This window comes from Mus musculus, chromosome 4 (assembly GCF_000001635.26).
Source record: "Mus musculus strain C57BL/6J chromosome 4, GRCm38.p6 C57BL/6J".
NCBI classification, from domain to species: Eukaryota; Metazoa; Chordata; class Mammalia; order Rodentia; family Muridae; genus Mus; species Mus musculus.
Window position 1 is genome coordinate 11329097 of NC_000070.6, and position 17108 is coordinate 11346204.

Here is a 17108-nt window from a genome sequence, read left to right on the forward strand (position 1 = left end):
ATAAGGCAATACTCAAATAAATTTTAATTACTTAGAAACTTTTTTTTTTTTTTTTTTTTTTTTGGTTTTTTGAGACAGGGTTTCTCTGTATAGCCCTGGCTGTCCTGGAATTCACTTTGTAGACCACGCTGGCCTCGAACTCAGAAATCTGCCTGCCTCTGCCTCCTGAGTGCTAGGATTAAAGGCGTGTGCCACCACACGCCTTTTTTTTTTTTTTTTAAACATTTCTTTTCTTCTCTTTCTTTCTTTCTTTTTTTTTCTTAGTAATAGGTATTTATTAGGTTAGTTCTTTGATAACATGAGGAAAGAGCATTGAAAATAAGATAAGGTCACCTAACAGAATTTTTTAAAAATATTTTTTATTATGTATTTTCCTCAATTACATTTCCAATGCTATCCCAAAAGTCCCCCATTCCCTCCCCCCCATTCCCCTACCCACCCACTCCCACTTTTTGGCCCTGGCATTCCCCTGTACTGGGTCATATAAAGTTTGCATGTCCAATGGGCCTCTCTTTGCAGTGATGGCCGACTAGGCCATCTTTTGATACATATGCAGCTAGAGTCAAGAGCTCCGGGATACTGGTTAGTTCATAATGTTGTTGCACCTATAGGGTTGCAGAACCCTTTAGCTCCTTGGATACGTTCTCTAGCTCCTCTTCTTTCTTTCTTTTTTTTTTTTTTTAAAAGATTTATTTATTTATTATATGTAAGTACACTGGAGCTGTCTGAAGACACTCCAGAAGAGGGCGCCAGATCTTGTCACGGATGGTTGTGAGCCACTGTGTGGTTGCTGGGATTTGAACTCAGGACCTTCAGAAGAGCAGTCAGTGCTTTTAACCACTGAACCATCTCTCCAACCCCCCAGAAACATTTATTATCATCATCATTATTATTATATTGTATTGGAGACCAAACCCAGGGCAATGGGCAAAAGAACTCTACCCTTGGTATATAATCTCAGGTAAATAATCTCAGTCCAAGATTACAAACCTATCAAAACCTTACAGAACTGAGGTCTCACTCTCTGGAAGCATGAGCTCCGCCCCCTCCCCAATTAAATGCTTTCTTTTGTTAAGTTGACTCAGCCATAGTGTTTTGTCCCAGCAACAGAAAAGTAACTAAGACATCCATTCAACTTGCATTTACTCTGTACAAGTACTGCATAGTTAACAAATAACAGAGCAACAAGAACTGCACTGCCACGCCTGCTTTGGCAGCTTGCACCGCAAGTGCTAGCTACGCAGGGCCACTTGGCAAGTGCTAGCTACGCAGGGCCACTTGAGTCCAGGCCTGGGGTTCATTCTCAGCTGCTCCTGGGTTTTGTTTTGTTTTAATGTATATCTACACGTACACCTGCACACCAGAAGGGGGCATCAGATTTTATTATGGGATGGTTGTGAGCCACCCTGTGGTTGCTGGGAATTGAACTCAAGACATGGGAAGGGCGGCAGGTGCTCTTAACTGCTGAGCCATCTCTCCAGCCCTCCTTTTCATTTTTTACTCCATCACCCTTAATCAATTGTGTTTCTCCCAAACACTTCAATGGGTTTTTAAGTCTTATTTTGTGGTTGTGTTTTATGTATGCATTATGCATGCACTGGAGGACAACTAACACAAGTCTGCTTGCTCTTTCCACTGTGTACATAGGAGGGCGGGACTCAGGTCCTCCAGAGTATAGCATGCACCCCTACCTGCCAAGCCCTGCTGGCCCTCTATACCATGAACTTTCTATACCATGAACGTGACAGCTGTCCCAAGTCTGACTCCACCAGAACTCTGGCTTTGTCTAGGACATGTTGATTCTGCCAAAGGCAAAGGACACCCTGATGTCTCTCAAAAACAGCAATGCAAGGAGCAGAGCCTCAGCTTCTTGTTTTTTTTGAGACAGGGTTTCTCTGTATAGCCCTAGCTGTCCTGGAGCTCACTGTGTAGACCAGGCTGGCCTCAAACTCAGAAATCCGCCTGCCTCTGCCTCCCAAGTGCTGGGATTAAAGGTGTGCGCCACCACGCCCGGCTGAGCCTCAGCTTCTTAAGAGAACCATCGCTGCTGTACGTGATGGAGAAAGACCCAAAGCTCAAGGGTCAGAGACCTCCCTTTGGAAAATGATGCTGGTAATCTAAGAGTTTTTCTGGGACGTTGTTACAAGTCAGCAATATTTAACGTGGTCCTGAGAATGAACAGAACTTGAATGTGAACATTAAGGGACTCAGCAAACAAACAAGGAGGGTGTAGATTCGGGAAGCATTAAGGTTGCAGCTCTTACTAGTTTTGTATGGCATAACTGGGTTTTTATAAGATAGTTGGTTTCTCTGTGTAGCCCTGGCTATCTGGGAGCTCTGTAGAGCTGGCTGGCCTCAAACACAAAAGATCTGCCTGCCTCAGCCTCCCAAGTGCTGGGAGTACACCACTACTTCCAGGTCATACTGGCTTTTTTCCTGTTTTTGTGATAGCTCACTTTATACCTCAGAATGACCAACTTAGAAGCCTCTTGCCACATCCTTCTACCAGGATAGCAGTGTCAGCTCACTGTCCGATACAGAGAACCGGCAAGAAAATGCAAATGCTGGAGCCGGGCTGGCTCAGGCAGTAAAGCGCACACTGTATAACCACGAGTAGTAGTTCAGACTCTTCAGTGTGGTGGCGCCCATTGCAATCTTGTGTCACAGCTGTCCAAACTGCCAAACCTCAGGAAAGCCTCATTCACTGAAAGCTTGTGTGACTTTGTATGGTAAACTAGGGCAAAGGTCCTCTGACCTACGAAACAGGCAGACTTTCCTTTCCCACTTCTTGCCCCCATCACCACATGCCTCCTCAACAAGAAGAAGAGTGCGAACATTGAGATTAAGCAGGCAAGTTTTATTATTAATGTAACAACTCTACAAAAAATGCAGTAGTACCATAGTAAGCATCTCTGGCATCTCAGTTCTTCAGAGCTTCGAGCAGGAGTGGCTTAAGGCATCAAGTAGGAACTTTTCTCTTGGTTATTTCAAGTGCCAGATTTCACCAATTTTCACATCAAATCATTTTCTTCTTCTTTCCCACTGCAGTCGAAGGGCTACTGTTGGTCAAGTGAGAGGGCAATGCTCGACTCCACAGTCAAGGTGATGATGCAAACTAAAAATAGCCACAACCTAGGCATTGCATCCAAGCAAAGGACGAGAGTAACAAAGAAACATGTGCTTTGGATCAAATCACTTTCCCGCCGAGTTCCATCAGGCAGCTGTACCAGCTAGTGCCAAATACTGCACTCTGGTCCAAAGCACAGCTATACAAGCGGTGCTAAACACTGAGCGCTGCAGCCGCTCTAACTTATCGGTGTTTACCTCAGGCCAGCATGCCTACGCTTTTAAAGGTTTTAGTTCCTCGACAGGTGATGCATTAAAAAAAAAAGGTTTATCAATATATACAAGCATTCACTTTGGTTAGTATATTGCTTTCTGGAATACACTGTTCAAATAGTCTTATTTTTATGACATTGAAACTATGCAATTTCTCTTATTAAAGTCCAAACCTTTAACAATGAAAAAAGTACAATATAAAATAATACATATGAAGCCAACATTCAGTTACAGCTCACACTAGGAACTAGCTACATGTAGCTGCTTCGTTTTTGGTTTCAAATTTTGGCCCCTACTTTCTTCTTATTTACAGGTGGTACCTGCAGAGAAAAACCCTCAAATCCTTTAACAAGGTGTGTGTGTGGAAGGGGAACCCTCAGGTGCATGTATGGAGAGAACACAAGGGGGCCAGAGGTCTACAACCCAGGGCTCAAGTATGCTAGGCACGCCCTTTAGCACTGAGCTACAGGCCCAGCCTGCCTGAAGGGTCTTAAAAATATTTGTTTTTAACTATAAGGCACCATGATGGCCTATTGAAGAAAACTAATATTCAGGAAAATATTAGTTCTATTTTATTGCTTTCCTTAGTTTGGGATTTACGTATTCTAAGAATGCACATTAAGTTACCTAGCAAGAAGGCTTTATTTTACAGAGAACAGGGAGACAGAAGATTGGGAATGCACAGTGAGGCTTCCGGAGCAACTAATGGCGGATGGTAGACGCTAGTGGAATGCATTTTACTCCAAGTCTTCAACTTAGGAAATAAATGATGCCACGTTAGCTGGAAGTGAGACCTTTTGACTTCAAATTCACATCGAAATTCCTGATTGTGCTCAGCCAGGAGCCAGGTCCATGCGTGTTGCTTGTTGTAAGGCTTTGCTGGGTTCACTTCTCACTCCAGCAAAAGGCAAGGCCCAGGACTACTGTCCAATCGTGTTGGCCGAGAATGCCGCAGCCTGACTGTAGACAAACATCCCCTGAAATTGCTCGAAGTTCTCTTGTCTGATAGTTTCAGGATCACCATACGTCTTTCAAACACTGAAGGGGGAAAAGACAGTATTACAACCTCTAGGTTTAAATTTTCAAATTCTTAGGAGATGAACATCGGATAGTCCCACGTTCTATCACACAGTGACATTCACAAAAGCAATGATTTGAGAGTTTAATACGTTCCTGTAATACCCTGCCTTTGTATTACTGAGTGCATTTAACATACAACTCTGCATGCACCTCGGTTCCAATTTTACCCACTTTTCCATGCAGGTCAGTGTTGTAATATTCTTCTAGCAATAGACATTCAACTCAACATTACAGGCTTTACAGAGAGCTGCAGTGCCGGGCTCGGTAGCATAAATCTGTAATCCTGGCCATGGGGAGGTAGAAGCAGAATTTCTGTGAGCTCCAGGGTAGTCAGGACCACATAGAATGATCTTGTCTCAAACAAACCTAAAACCAAAACCAAATTCAACAAAAACAGGTCTGGAGAGACAGCTCAGTGGTTAAGAGTGCTTGTTCCTCTTCCAGCGGACTAATTTGACTCTCAGTAGTCAGCTCATAGCTGCTTGTAACTCCAGCTTCAGAGGTTCTGATATCCTCTGTTGACATCCATATATCCAACACACACACACACACACACACACGGATAGTTATAATAAAATCTTTACTTCTAGTATGAATTTCAAATAATTTCTAACAAAAAAGTTAAAATCAGTAAGCAGCGCTAAGGTCTGACCGATGGCAGACAGAAACCCTACATCAGTGACTGATTAGCACTTCAGTCCATCTGTTCGTTCCAGCACTCTGTCAATCCATTTGGCAAACCTCCATCTCCAAAAAATATTTACAATTCATAACAGCAACAAAGTTAGTTATGAATGAGCATCAAAATAATTGTATGGTGGGGAGGTCTAACACAAGGAACCATATGAAAGGGTTCCGGCCTTGAGAAGGGGGAGAACTGCTGCTGTGTTACACCATGCTACATTCACCAGGCTGACTGATTTTGGTACTGGGGATCAAAGGCAGGTCTTCACACATACCAGGTAAGTGCTACTGCCCCAGTCCCTGTGACCAACTTGACAATGGGGCAAGTGGAGCAGGTAGTGGTTATGTTGGCATGGCAAGCTCTCCATACTTATGGATCCATCCAGATTTATAAATTCAAACAGCTCATGATGAACATTCAGAAGGGAAAAGCGTCCATCCTGATCATGTGCAGACTCTTTTTCTGGTCATTATCCATTCCAACTCCACCCTTTTTCTGGTTTTTCAAGAAAGTTTTCTCCATGTAAAAACCCTGGCTGTCCTGGAACTCACTCTGTAGACCAGGCTGGCCTCAGACTCAGAGCTCCAACTGTCTCTACATCTTGAGTACTGGAATTGAAGGCATGGGCAACCATGCCTGGCTTCTTCCCCTCTTCTTATTTTTAGTTCTGTGCACTCGTGTGTGCTGTGTAGGAATGTGTGTGTCTGAGTGGAGGTGACTGAGGAAGGCAGAGAACCTCCTGGAAACTAAGTTACAGGCGATGGTGAGCCCGATGTGGGTACTAGGAACCAAATGCAGCTTGTCAGCAAGAGCAGTATGTCCTCTTAGAAACACTGAGTCATCTCTCCAGCCCACCTTATCACTGTTCTCCAAACAAGCCACCAAGGGAACAGCAGGAATCAGGCCAGCTGTGGTGGTACAATTTGTAAACTCAGCACTCAGGAAGCTGAGGCAAGGGACTGCCTCCAGTCAAGGCCAGTCTGGGTTGTATAGAATGTATCAGAATAGCCAGGAGACACAGAACAATGTGTGTGAACATCCACATTACATTTTATTAGCAGTCCAGAAATGATTTAGAGTATACAGGAGGATAACATGGGCTGTAAGCAAATGCTGTGTGGCTTTATGGATGAAGGCCTGGACCACTTGTACATTTTGTACATGAGGTCTGAGATCCCAAGGGCTGGTTTGCATGGACAGACCTAGGATAAAATCTTTACACACACAGCTTCCCCCCATGCTGTTTTATTTACATGGTATATAAAACAAAACCAAAAATACTCAAGTTAAAATAAAAACTGCAGGCATTGTGCACTTTTACATGTAAATGAGAAACAGCTAAAAAGTTAGGAATGGATCTCACTTCCTGGGGCCACTTGGGAAAAGTGTCAAGACTAAGTAACAAACGGCAATAGATACAAACTTAAAATGAAGTATTCAAAAAAGAACCCAAACATCAGTTTGTTAGCATTCATGTTTAAATGAGGCAACTCAGTGCTCACCTTCAAACACTAGGCATGGAAAAGCTTCTTCCACACACACACCCACACCCACACACCCACACCCACCCCCCCCCCCCACACACACACACAGAGTGAAATCTGTCAATCATTCACCACAGTCCCCTAATTCTCTACTTCTTTAGACAACACCACTCTAGTTCTCCTTAAAGAACTTTTCCTCTCCCAGGGCTAATACCATGGAGAGGGCATTTTACCACCAGCTAATAGAACAACTCAGACAACAATTAAACAACAATTAAAGTCCTGCATAATCTAGCAGGCTGAGAGATGGCCATTAGCCACACCAGTGAAACCCAATTCCTGGTTTGCTTTTGACTCTTTTGAAAGTTGTTGATGGGCATGTCATGATGGGAGATCAGTTGGTTCCACCTTCCTGTTCCCAGTTACTTAGAGTATATTAAAAATCACCTTGTGGGCACCTAAAATTACATGCCCGTCCTAAGTTTTTTCTGTGGAAGGGCCAAGATTATAGACCTGCTTCTTAACCTCAGTGATGTTAGTGTGTTAGTGGCATCTCAGCATTTAGTGAGGAAGCTGCAGAATCTTTACAGCTAGCAGGAAAAAGAGAATCTAAGGAGGATACAAAAAGAGGTTTCCTTTTCTTCCTAGCAACAAAAGCAAACGGTATGATCCAAAGATAATTTTTAAAGTTTTAGATGCAAACATTCATAATTTGTCTTTCCTTTCTGGTGAGATGTATGTTAAAACAATGTTTTATTTTGTCATACACTATCATTAAAGTATTATGTACACAGAAGAATTTTTTTCCCTCTTCTTTTTAGAAACAAGGCAGGCCTTATGCTGCAGACCAACCTGAGGCTGCCTGGGAACTCACTAAATAGCCAATTGAGCTTTGTACTTCTTTAAGATCTGAGATTACAGGTGTGAATCACCATACCCACTTGTTACTTCGGGTTTTGTTTAGTTTTTTTTTTTTTTTTTTTTTTAAATAGGGTTCTTTTTGCATAGTTTTGGCTGGTCTTTCTTGAACTCACAAAAATCCACCTGCCTCTGCCTTGTAAATATCAGAAATTTGAATATGTGCCAAAACATGGAGCTTACACGGAGATTATTAACAATAACTGGATTCCACTAAGTATGAAACATTAGTTATATAGCAAGACCCAGTCCAGGTAAAATAAAAACCAGAAGCCTAAAATTCTGATGTTTGTTTAAACACTCTGTAGCACAAGGTGGACTAGAACTCATGTCATCCACGTCCACCTTGAGTTTTTTTCCAGTGTCTGTTTCAATCTCAAAAGCACTGGAATTACAGACAGAGTCATCACAAAGACTCACCTCGTCCAGCCTCTGTGGGACACTGGGCTCAAGACTGGCGCAGACATACATGTAGGCAGTATGCCATTCACGTAAGATAAAGGAGTGCATATGTAACACATTCTATGAGAAGAACGGAAAACACTCTCCTGAAAGGTCCATTTCCGTCGTTTGGAGACAGCAGCACAATGACAAAGGGCAAAAGCAGACAGAGCGCTCATGGAGCTGAAGATCTAAGGTGGACGAGAGACCAAGGAGCCAAGAGCCTAGGTTGGCGGCATTCAAGAAAATCTTAAATAGATGGAGGCACATTAAAGGGACAAGCTAGGCAGAACAAGCTCCTCACACCACAGGCAGAGGCATCCTGAGCAGCGTGGAGGGTAGAGCGGCTCAGAGGGTAGGGCTGGACTACCCACCAGAAACAAATAAATGTGCAAGAACCGACGCTGGGAGAGAAATATGGCCAGGCTGCACAGAAGCAACTCCCAGTAACACACTAGGAAGCTTTGCCTGGAATGTCGGCAGGAGAGGATTCTCTTCCAGGCAGCATGAGAAGAAACAACACCCCCCAGTTGTCAGTGAGCTAAAATGATATGCTTTTATCACTGGGGCTCAGACAGAGCAGACCCCATTCCCACTCTGAGCAACACAATCATCCTCAAGCTACTGTAAAGTCTCACTGAAAAATGCAGACCCAAAACTCATCCCTTGCACCCTGAAACAATCCTCAGAACGAGGAGCCACACACAGATGTGCATTCCTCAAAGATGGTGGACCACTGCACTTACATCACCAGCTTAGACTCCGTACCGTTAAAGCTCACAACTGTGAAAATAAGAACTAAACTGCAAAACGAAAAGTCTAGAGATCCGACAACCAATATGAAGAAATAAGCCACTCTAATCCATGAATATGGCCCCGGAAACTCCTTGGCAACCACAGAATCAGAGTGCCCTGGGAAAACTTTTGGATAGTAAGGGGGGGTCCCTCCTGACAAAGCCCACTAACTCAATGAAAGCTTTTCAATAACTTTGGATGAACGCTAGTTTCTTTGTTTTTTTAACACGTGGTCTTACAATGCCATCCAGACTGGTCTCAAACCCCAGCCTAGGCGCAAGTGATCTTCCTGGTAGGAAATAACAGGTTATGTGTAACTCTATCTGACTTAGCTGGATACTTAAAATAAAATAATAACATTTATTTTATGTGTAGTTCGCATGTAGAAGTCAGAAGACAACCTTCAGAGTCAAGTCTCAATTTGCACTATGTGGGACTCAAGGATCAAATTCAGGTTACAAGGTTAAGCAGCAAATGAGCCATCTTGTTAGCCATTTTAAATTAAAAAGGAAGGAGAAGAAGAAAAAGGAAGGAAGAGAAGGAGGAGAGGAAGGAAAAGGAGGGGGAGAAAAATAGGGAGAGAATAAGGAGGGGAAGAAGGGAGGGGGGAGGAAAAGAAGGAGAGGGAAGAACAACAACAGCAGCAGCACTATCCCACAACTGAGCAGTAGACAAATGTCCAAGAAGATTACTCCACAGTATTCACAGAGCACTCTCTCTCACTCACACACATTACACCTGTACTGCGTTCTTGGTAACAAACTTCATTCCCCTCCCCATTTCTAAGTCTTCTGACACACATCACCTGCCTCCTAGAGAAATGTCAAAGACTCTTGGCTTCCCTACTTGGGCCTCTAATTTAGCTTTCATTACAGGTCCTTACCTTCTTCTCTGAGGACGCTCTAACTGCTGGGGCCCTTAAATACAAACCCATTCTTTGGGTAGAGTCCTGGCCTGGTCATTTGTGTGTACAAGTCCATCCTCGGTTGCATACTAAAATGCAAGTTGAAACAAACAGGATCAAAAGATGGACAGCCTGTCACTGCGGATGTTATTTTAAACCAGATATATCAATACAAGTATATGACATTTAGAACCTGAGCAATGACACTGTTAATAGCCACACGTTAATTTCCCCTCAATGCTTCATTTATTTATCAAGAACCCTTCTAGGAGAGAAGTTACATTGAATATATGTTTTGAAAACTGAAACAAACCCACCAGAACAATTAAGGAGGATCAAACCTGATCTATTTTTTTTAAGCATGTATATGTATATATGCATATGTATATATGTGTTTTGTTAGCATGTACATCTGTAGACCAGAAGAGAGGCCATTGGATCCCATAGATAGTTTTGAGCCACTAGGTGGGTGCTGAGAATTAAAACTCAGGACCCCTGGAAGACCAGCCAGTGCTTTTAACTGCTGAGCCATCTCTCCAGCCCAGAACCTGATCTCTAATAGTAGACTTCAGGTATGACAGATATTACTTATTTGTGCATCAATTACTTTGTCAGGTGTTATACATTAAACCCCTAAAACCAGTAAATTTGAAATTGTTTTAGACCGGAGATAAAGCTGCTGAAATAAGTTCTCTCACTTGAATAATAAAGATTTTTATATGAGTCATCAAAAGACACAAAGACAGAAAGTTAAGGAGGAAGCCCAGTATGTATGGACAGCCCAAGGCCACGGAAAGTAGCAGCTAATGAAAAGAGCAAACAAACATTTAAGATACCTAAGGACTCCCAAGAGCCATCAGGATAAGCAACCCACCATCTAAAATAAAGTGTCTTCACTTTATTAACCAAAACAATCCTCACACGGCCAAGTGCTTTCAGAAACCCTGCTCCCTTCCCCTTCTTCCACAGTGAATTTCCTTCAGTTCGGAAAGGGGGTTCTCCATATGATAGGCCTAGGATGACCCTGAACTTCTGATAGCTCCTGCCTCGATTTTCAAGTGTTGAGATTATGGGCGCGTGCTACCATGTTGGTTTAATGAGCTGCTGGAGCTGAAACTCGGGGCTTTGTGCTTGTTAGGCAAGCACTCCATCCACAGAGCTATGTGTCCATTCTGCTTCTTTGCATTTTTTCTTGTGATATACCCTACGCTAGCCTCAAACTTCCTGCCTGAGCCCTGGGATAACAATGTGTGCCACTATATCCAGCCACAATAGGTTTGATAGGAGAACCCGATGCCCTATATCGTACTTTGCCCATCAGATTTCTCCCCACTCAAATAATCCCTGCTCTTTCTAAGCTTGGAATTCCCACATTCCTGTACAGAGGAAATTCACAAAGTTGCAAGAGTTTTGAGAGAAATGTTGCTGAAGTAAAGGGGGAAATATATCTAAATTCTTTAAAGATTATGTCCCCCCCCCTTCCTGTTCTTATCAAGACAGGGTCTCACTATGTAGTTCTGATTATCCTGTTAAACTCACTATGTAGACCAGACTGACCTCAAATTCAGAGATCTGTCTGCCTCTGCCTCTACCCCGAATGCTAGGAATAAAGGTGTGCACAACCAGACCTAACTAAGACAATGTGTTTCTAAAGTGGTATTTGCCTTTATGACACCCAAGTTTCATATTTGTTTAAAAGATAAGATTGGACATCACTGGCAAATTTCATTTATACAACCAATTATTTCTTAGATATTTGCTTAAGTATATCAGTGTATACATAAGCATATAAAATCCATCAGAAAGAGCCCGAGATAAAATTAAAACAAGTCATTAGGATTAACAATAGTAGCTGGGTGGTGGTGCACATCTTCATCTCAGTACATGGGAGGGAGAAGGATGTGGGTCTTTGCATAGTGGAGTTCCAGGCCAGCCAGGGCTGCACACTAAAATCCCGACAGAAAGGGGTAGGGGAGATAAACAGATTGTACTCAAAGGAACAATTTTTAAGAAGTCATCTGCAAATTTTACCACCAAATCTAAGGAACCTGGGACCCCACGAAGACATCTGTCCCTTGAACAGCAGAAGGGCTAACAATAAATAAGGGATGTGCAGTTTTAAAAAGACAGTAGGGAAAAAAGAAAAAACTGGGTTAAATATAGATTTGAATGCGTGCCTCCCAGCTTGAAATACTGAGGCACGTACCTGCAAAGCACACAGTGGGGCTGCAGGTTTGCATGACTGAGATCTCCATACAATCCTGATTCACTGATCCAGTTTATAAATTCTAATGCTTGCCACAAGTGTGGCGCACTTGGGAAGCAGAGCCAGGAGGATTGTGCCATGTGGAAGGTTAGCCTGATCTCTATAGTGCTACAGAGGTCAGCCGAACTATGTAAAAATGTATCTCAAACTAATGCAAGAAAATATAAAAATTCTAAACACTTCCAAAATAAAATTCATAAATCAAGAGAAGAACTAATGTACCAGCATCGTGCTTCTCATCAGACAACGCTAACCAAGAGTGACTCTAGGAGTTACTCAAGAGATATTTGGTATAAATTTTATCATGTTATCCCATTTTTGAAGCATGTCAGACTTTCAAACTTTAAACACATGCACATGTGATGTAGCACACATTTGGAGGTCAGAGGACAATCTTCAGTAGTAGGTTCTCTCTCACCACATGGGTTCAGGCTATAAACCCTCGAGCCATCTTGTCAGTCCTGTGTCAGGCAGTTCATCATAAATCTAGAATGATCCTGATTATGTGTCTGAGGGGAAATAAGAACCCACAATTGCCAACCATGGTACTTCCTCCATAAGAGTAATTTTGGTTAATCTCATTATGTATGTGTAGGACTGCTTCACTTTATTTAGTATGAAAGTAAATGAAATTGGTGGAACCAAGCTAAACCATTCAGCCCAGCTGACCATTAAACTTGAAAACTACTCAGTCTCTACAATGGGGAAACACAAAAGTCTAAGAATTTCTTCCGTAAGAATGAGCAACCTTTACAATCCAACTCCAGTAAAACTGTATAATTTAATCAGAGAAAAGGGAAGTCTCTAAGGTAACTCTTTAACACGTTTCAAACCCTGCAGCAGCTGAATAATCACCTGGAAGAAAGAGAACTGACCCCTGAGGACTGAGCACCACTCTTCAGCTACTGACCCCTGAGGACTGAGCACCACTCTTCAGCTACTGACCCCCGAGGACTGAGCACCACTCTTCAGCTACTGACCCCCGAGGACTGAGCACCACTCTTCAGCTACTGACCCCCGAGGACTGAGCACCACTCTTCAGCTACTGACCCCCGAGGACTGAGCACCACTCTTCAGCTACTGACCCCCGAGGACTGAGCACCACTCTTCAGCTACTGACCCCCGAGGACTGAGCACCACTCTTCAGCTACTGACCCCCGAGGACTGAGCACCACTCTTCGGAAGAACGTGTGAGCGAAGAAGGAAAATGTGACTTCAATACTGGACTTTTCTTCAGTCCAATTTCCCAACTAATGGAAAATAATTCTTGCATGTTGAAAGTCCTTAAGACAATAACGGCTAGGGTGGTGCCAGAGATTCTATCTAATCAGACAGTTTTACCTACGAGCACATCATCCCTGAGTCACGGACATGGAATGGTCTCTGTAGACAGGGCTCGCCCACGCTGCGCTGCACATCCTCGGAGGCATCGCAGAACTTCGCTCTTCTGAAGACTCAAGCTAATTTCAGCTCTAGGGGGTAGAAGGACCGCTTTTGCTCATAGACCAGTAAGGGACTAAAAGTTACTTGTTTTTAGACTTTATAGGTAGAAAAAACTTGACTTAATCAAATGACTTTACGAAGGAATGGGGTTTGCTCAGATGAACCAAACAGAAATGGTAATATTCACTGTTACAGATCTATCACCAAGAAGACAGTGATGGATGGATACATGCAGTAGGCAAAACAAAACAAACAAGATGAAAGCAAAGGCAGAAAACCACGTCACTTCATGGAGGACAAGAACCCATCCCAGTCCAAGAATCAGAACAAGCCTGTTAGGTGGGGGTCTTATTTTCATCTCCAAGGTTAGGCAGGTTTTTCATTTTTATTTTTCCCTAGTGCAGTTAAAAGAGGCTTTATGATTTTTAAATACTCAATGGGACAGCCCATGCTTAAATGTTCCTATTTATTTACTCTTAATTATTTGAAGTAATGGAGACTGAAAACACTGATAATTACCTTCATTTATTTGTGTGTGTGTGTGTGTGTGTGTGTGTGTGTTGGGGGTGTGCTTATGCTGTGTGTGAACGCAGAGGACAACCTTCATGAGTGAGTTCTCTCTTTCCATCATGTGACTTTCCCAGGGATCAAATTCAGCTCACAAGGTCAGGGGAATAAGTGCTGTTTTTAGGCTTCTATTACTTACTAAGTGATAATGAGAATAAGTTTCTTGAGACATGGTTTCTCTGTGAGGCCCTGGCTACTCAGGAACTAGCTCTGTAGAACAAGGCTGGCCTTGAACTCAGAAATCCACTGACCCCTGCCTTCCTAGTGCTGGGATTAAAGGAAATCGCCACCACCGCCTGTCTGGAAAATAAGATAAAATTAAACTGGATGTGTGGTGCTTATCTTTAATCCCAGCACTTTGGAGGCAGAGGCAGGCAGGTCTCTGAGTTTAAACCTGCTCTATACAGTGAGTTGCAGGACAGTCAAGTTACTTATTAAGTCTAAAATACAAAACAAACTTATTTTATGTGTATGACTATTTTGCCTGCATGCTTGTATATACGTGAATACACATACACATGCCTGATGCCCCTCGAAGCCCGAAGAGAGCACTGAATTTCTGGAGCTGGAGTTACTGATGGGTGTGAGCTGGCCACGTGGGTTCCGGGAACTGCACCAGTGGCCTCTACAAGAGCAGGAACCACTGCTATCACACGCAGGCCAGCCATCTCTTGAGCTCCACTATTTGACTTGATCTACGTTTTTCTTTTTTGAGACAGTGTTTCACTTTGTGGCCTAGGCTGGCCTTGAACTCAGAGGTCTTCCTCCCTTTTCCTACAACACTATACCCAGCTTATTTTATAAGTCAAAGCTAACAGACCATTTCAAGGAAAATGCATCCTTAGTGCTATTCTTCATGAAAGCCCCTGCCCTGCTGCCTGCCGACAGATACAGAGATGGTGATGTCGCAGCAGGAACCATGACAGCACAAGAAAGCCCTAATCGTGTCAAGAGGATGAGCCTGGAGGTGGGTCCACCTGCACAGACACATGTGCTGGGTATAGAGAACCAGTGTCTTTCCTAGCTGCATTCTTTTGGCAAACGGACTTTAGTAATAAGGGCACTGAGGATTTTTCTTCTTCAAGCTACTGACCTGGTAACCTTGGAAGAAGTTAAGAATTTCCTTAACTCCAGTATTGTAGGCCAGGCCCTGCATTCTGACCACGGTGCCAGGCTGGGGCGGGACACTGCTAAGATTAGCAGCTGTAGGGAAGTAGCCAAGACTATTAGGCGAACCTGGGGGGCTAAAGGGAGAGAAAGCACAATGAACCAACAGGAACACACAGTGATGAATATTTACTCTAAAACACACCGCTTACGAAACTTTCTGAAAGTGATGTTTTTTACGCTTTACTGAGCTACCTTTCTTAAGACAGAAGAATGCCAGAGTTCTGTCTCACACTTCCACAGCAGCCAAAGGAGAGGTAGTGGGTTGATGCCATGCTGTTAGATGCAGGACTTTCCCCAATCTCTAAGGTTCTCAAAGGGAGAGGAAGGAAGAATTAAGCCTTTTCAAGTCACTCAGCCACTTTCAAAGCCCAGACCACTGACGGTTAGTGAACCAGTTTTCAGGAATATTAAAGCATGAAGAAGAGAAAGGGCTATAAAGGACTAATAGGAACCACAGCCAGAGATCAAAAGTGTCAAAAGTGAACTTTCCCAAGAACCAACGGCTCTATCAATGTGCAGAGGAATAATGACGCCCAAGAACAACACAGCAGAGCACACCAGGGCAACTGCCAGCACGGAGGTTAAGAGGACAACAAGCTGAACTCATCACCATTAACACCGCGAAACTGAAGAAGAAGCCTCCAGGGGTTACTGTAGCAATTTCCTCCAAGAAGCACAAGACCCATGGTGGCCTAACTCCTGTGGTACCTCTAGCAACCTCCACACCAGTCTCATTAATTAGCTTATCCGTCAGCTTTATGGATTCCCCACCCAACAAGTATTCTATGACAGCCAGATCATTACAATTTGAAATATGCACAGAACATTTTTTAACCCAGTCCTAAACTTAAGAAGGAATACTGAGCCGGGTGTGGTGGCACACGCCTTTAATCCCAGCACTTGGGAGGCAGGAGCAGGCGAATTTCTGAGTTCGAGGCCAGCCTGGTCTACAAAGAGTTCCAGGTCAGAGAAACCCTGTATTAAAAAAAAAAAAAAAAAGAAAGAAATACTGATTCCAACTTTAGATTATGAACATCTAGTCATCTTCCCAGAAATAACTGTACAATTTCAGAGTGTCCACTCTATATAATTGTAACAAATAGGTTACCAGTTGTGCCTCTAGCCCATGGACTATGTTACTTAGCCCAGAAACCTTTCATTGTTAAACAGGGATGATCAACACCTTCAGCTTCACAGCAATGGTCTTCTGAGTATGACTTAACACACTCATTAAGATTCTATGACATTAACTTATTCTCGTTATCACTTAGTAAGTAATAGAAGCCTAAAAACAGCACTGGGTACCCAGCACCAAACCCTTCAGTCTCTAACCATGTGACAAGTTTAAAACAGCTGGGGAGACCTTTCACTTTCCTGCTAACAACCTGCTTGTGCTCCCCTCCAGATCAAAAATCAAAGACTCAAGAAAGCCAAATGTTAGATCCCTGTGCCAATACATGTAAAAGCAACCCAAGTGATTCCAATGAAAAACAAAATGGAAATCACTGCTTTAAAGGCTTGTGCAACCAACACTAGAAACAGGGTGTGTGCTCAACTGAACTCAAACCAACAACTTCTGCATTTTAACAGATGTGAGAAAGAACTTAAAATTAAGTACTTTCCTATTGAAAACAATACCAGTTAGCACTTTGTCAAACTAGAAAGACCACACCAATTTCTCCTTTTTGTTTTGTTAGACAGGGTTTTTCTTCCGTGTAGCTCCGGGTGTCGTGGAACTCACTCCGTAGACCACACTGACCTCAAGTTCAGAGATCCACCAGTGTCTGCCTCCCAGGTGCTGGGATTTAAGGCACACACCACCACCACCCAGCCTTTTTGTTTTGCTTTGTTTAAGATTTATTTTATTCATCTGAGTGCTTGGCCTGCGTGTACGTCTGGTGCCTGAGGAAGCAATGAGTGCTCCCACGAGGGTGCTAGGAATCGAACCTTGGTCTTTCAAAGAATAAGTGCTCTTAACCCATGAGCAAATCCATCCCGACTTCTCAAGTTTCATGA

At 43.1% G+C, this 17108-nt stretch overlaps 1 protein-coding gene across 8 annotated transcripts in view; it reads right to left on the reverse strand.

Moving 5' to 3' along the window:
* Positions 1-2836: 2836 nt before the first annotated feature.
* Esrp1 (epithelial splicing regulatory protein 1) overlaps positions 2837-17108 on the reverse strand; it is a 54851-nt gene continuing 40579 nt past the window's right edge. For 3 of the 8 annotated variants that reach the window (NM_001290383.1, NM_194055.3, XM_006537715.1), the window contains exons 14-16: positions 15016-15166; positions 9626-9735; positions 2837-4377 (exon numbers count right to left, since the gene is read on the reverse strand). In NM_001290383.1, coding sequence (NP_001277312.1) covers positions 9661-9735; positions 15016-15166 — 226 coding nt within the window. In that variant the 3' untranslated portion in view covers positions 2837-4377; positions 9626-9660. The remainder of the gene's footprint in view (positions 4378-9625; positions 9736-15015; positions 15167-17108) is intronic. The other 5 variants (XR_003954898.1, NM_001347052.1, XM_006537718.1 and 2 more) reach the window with 3 other exon arrangements.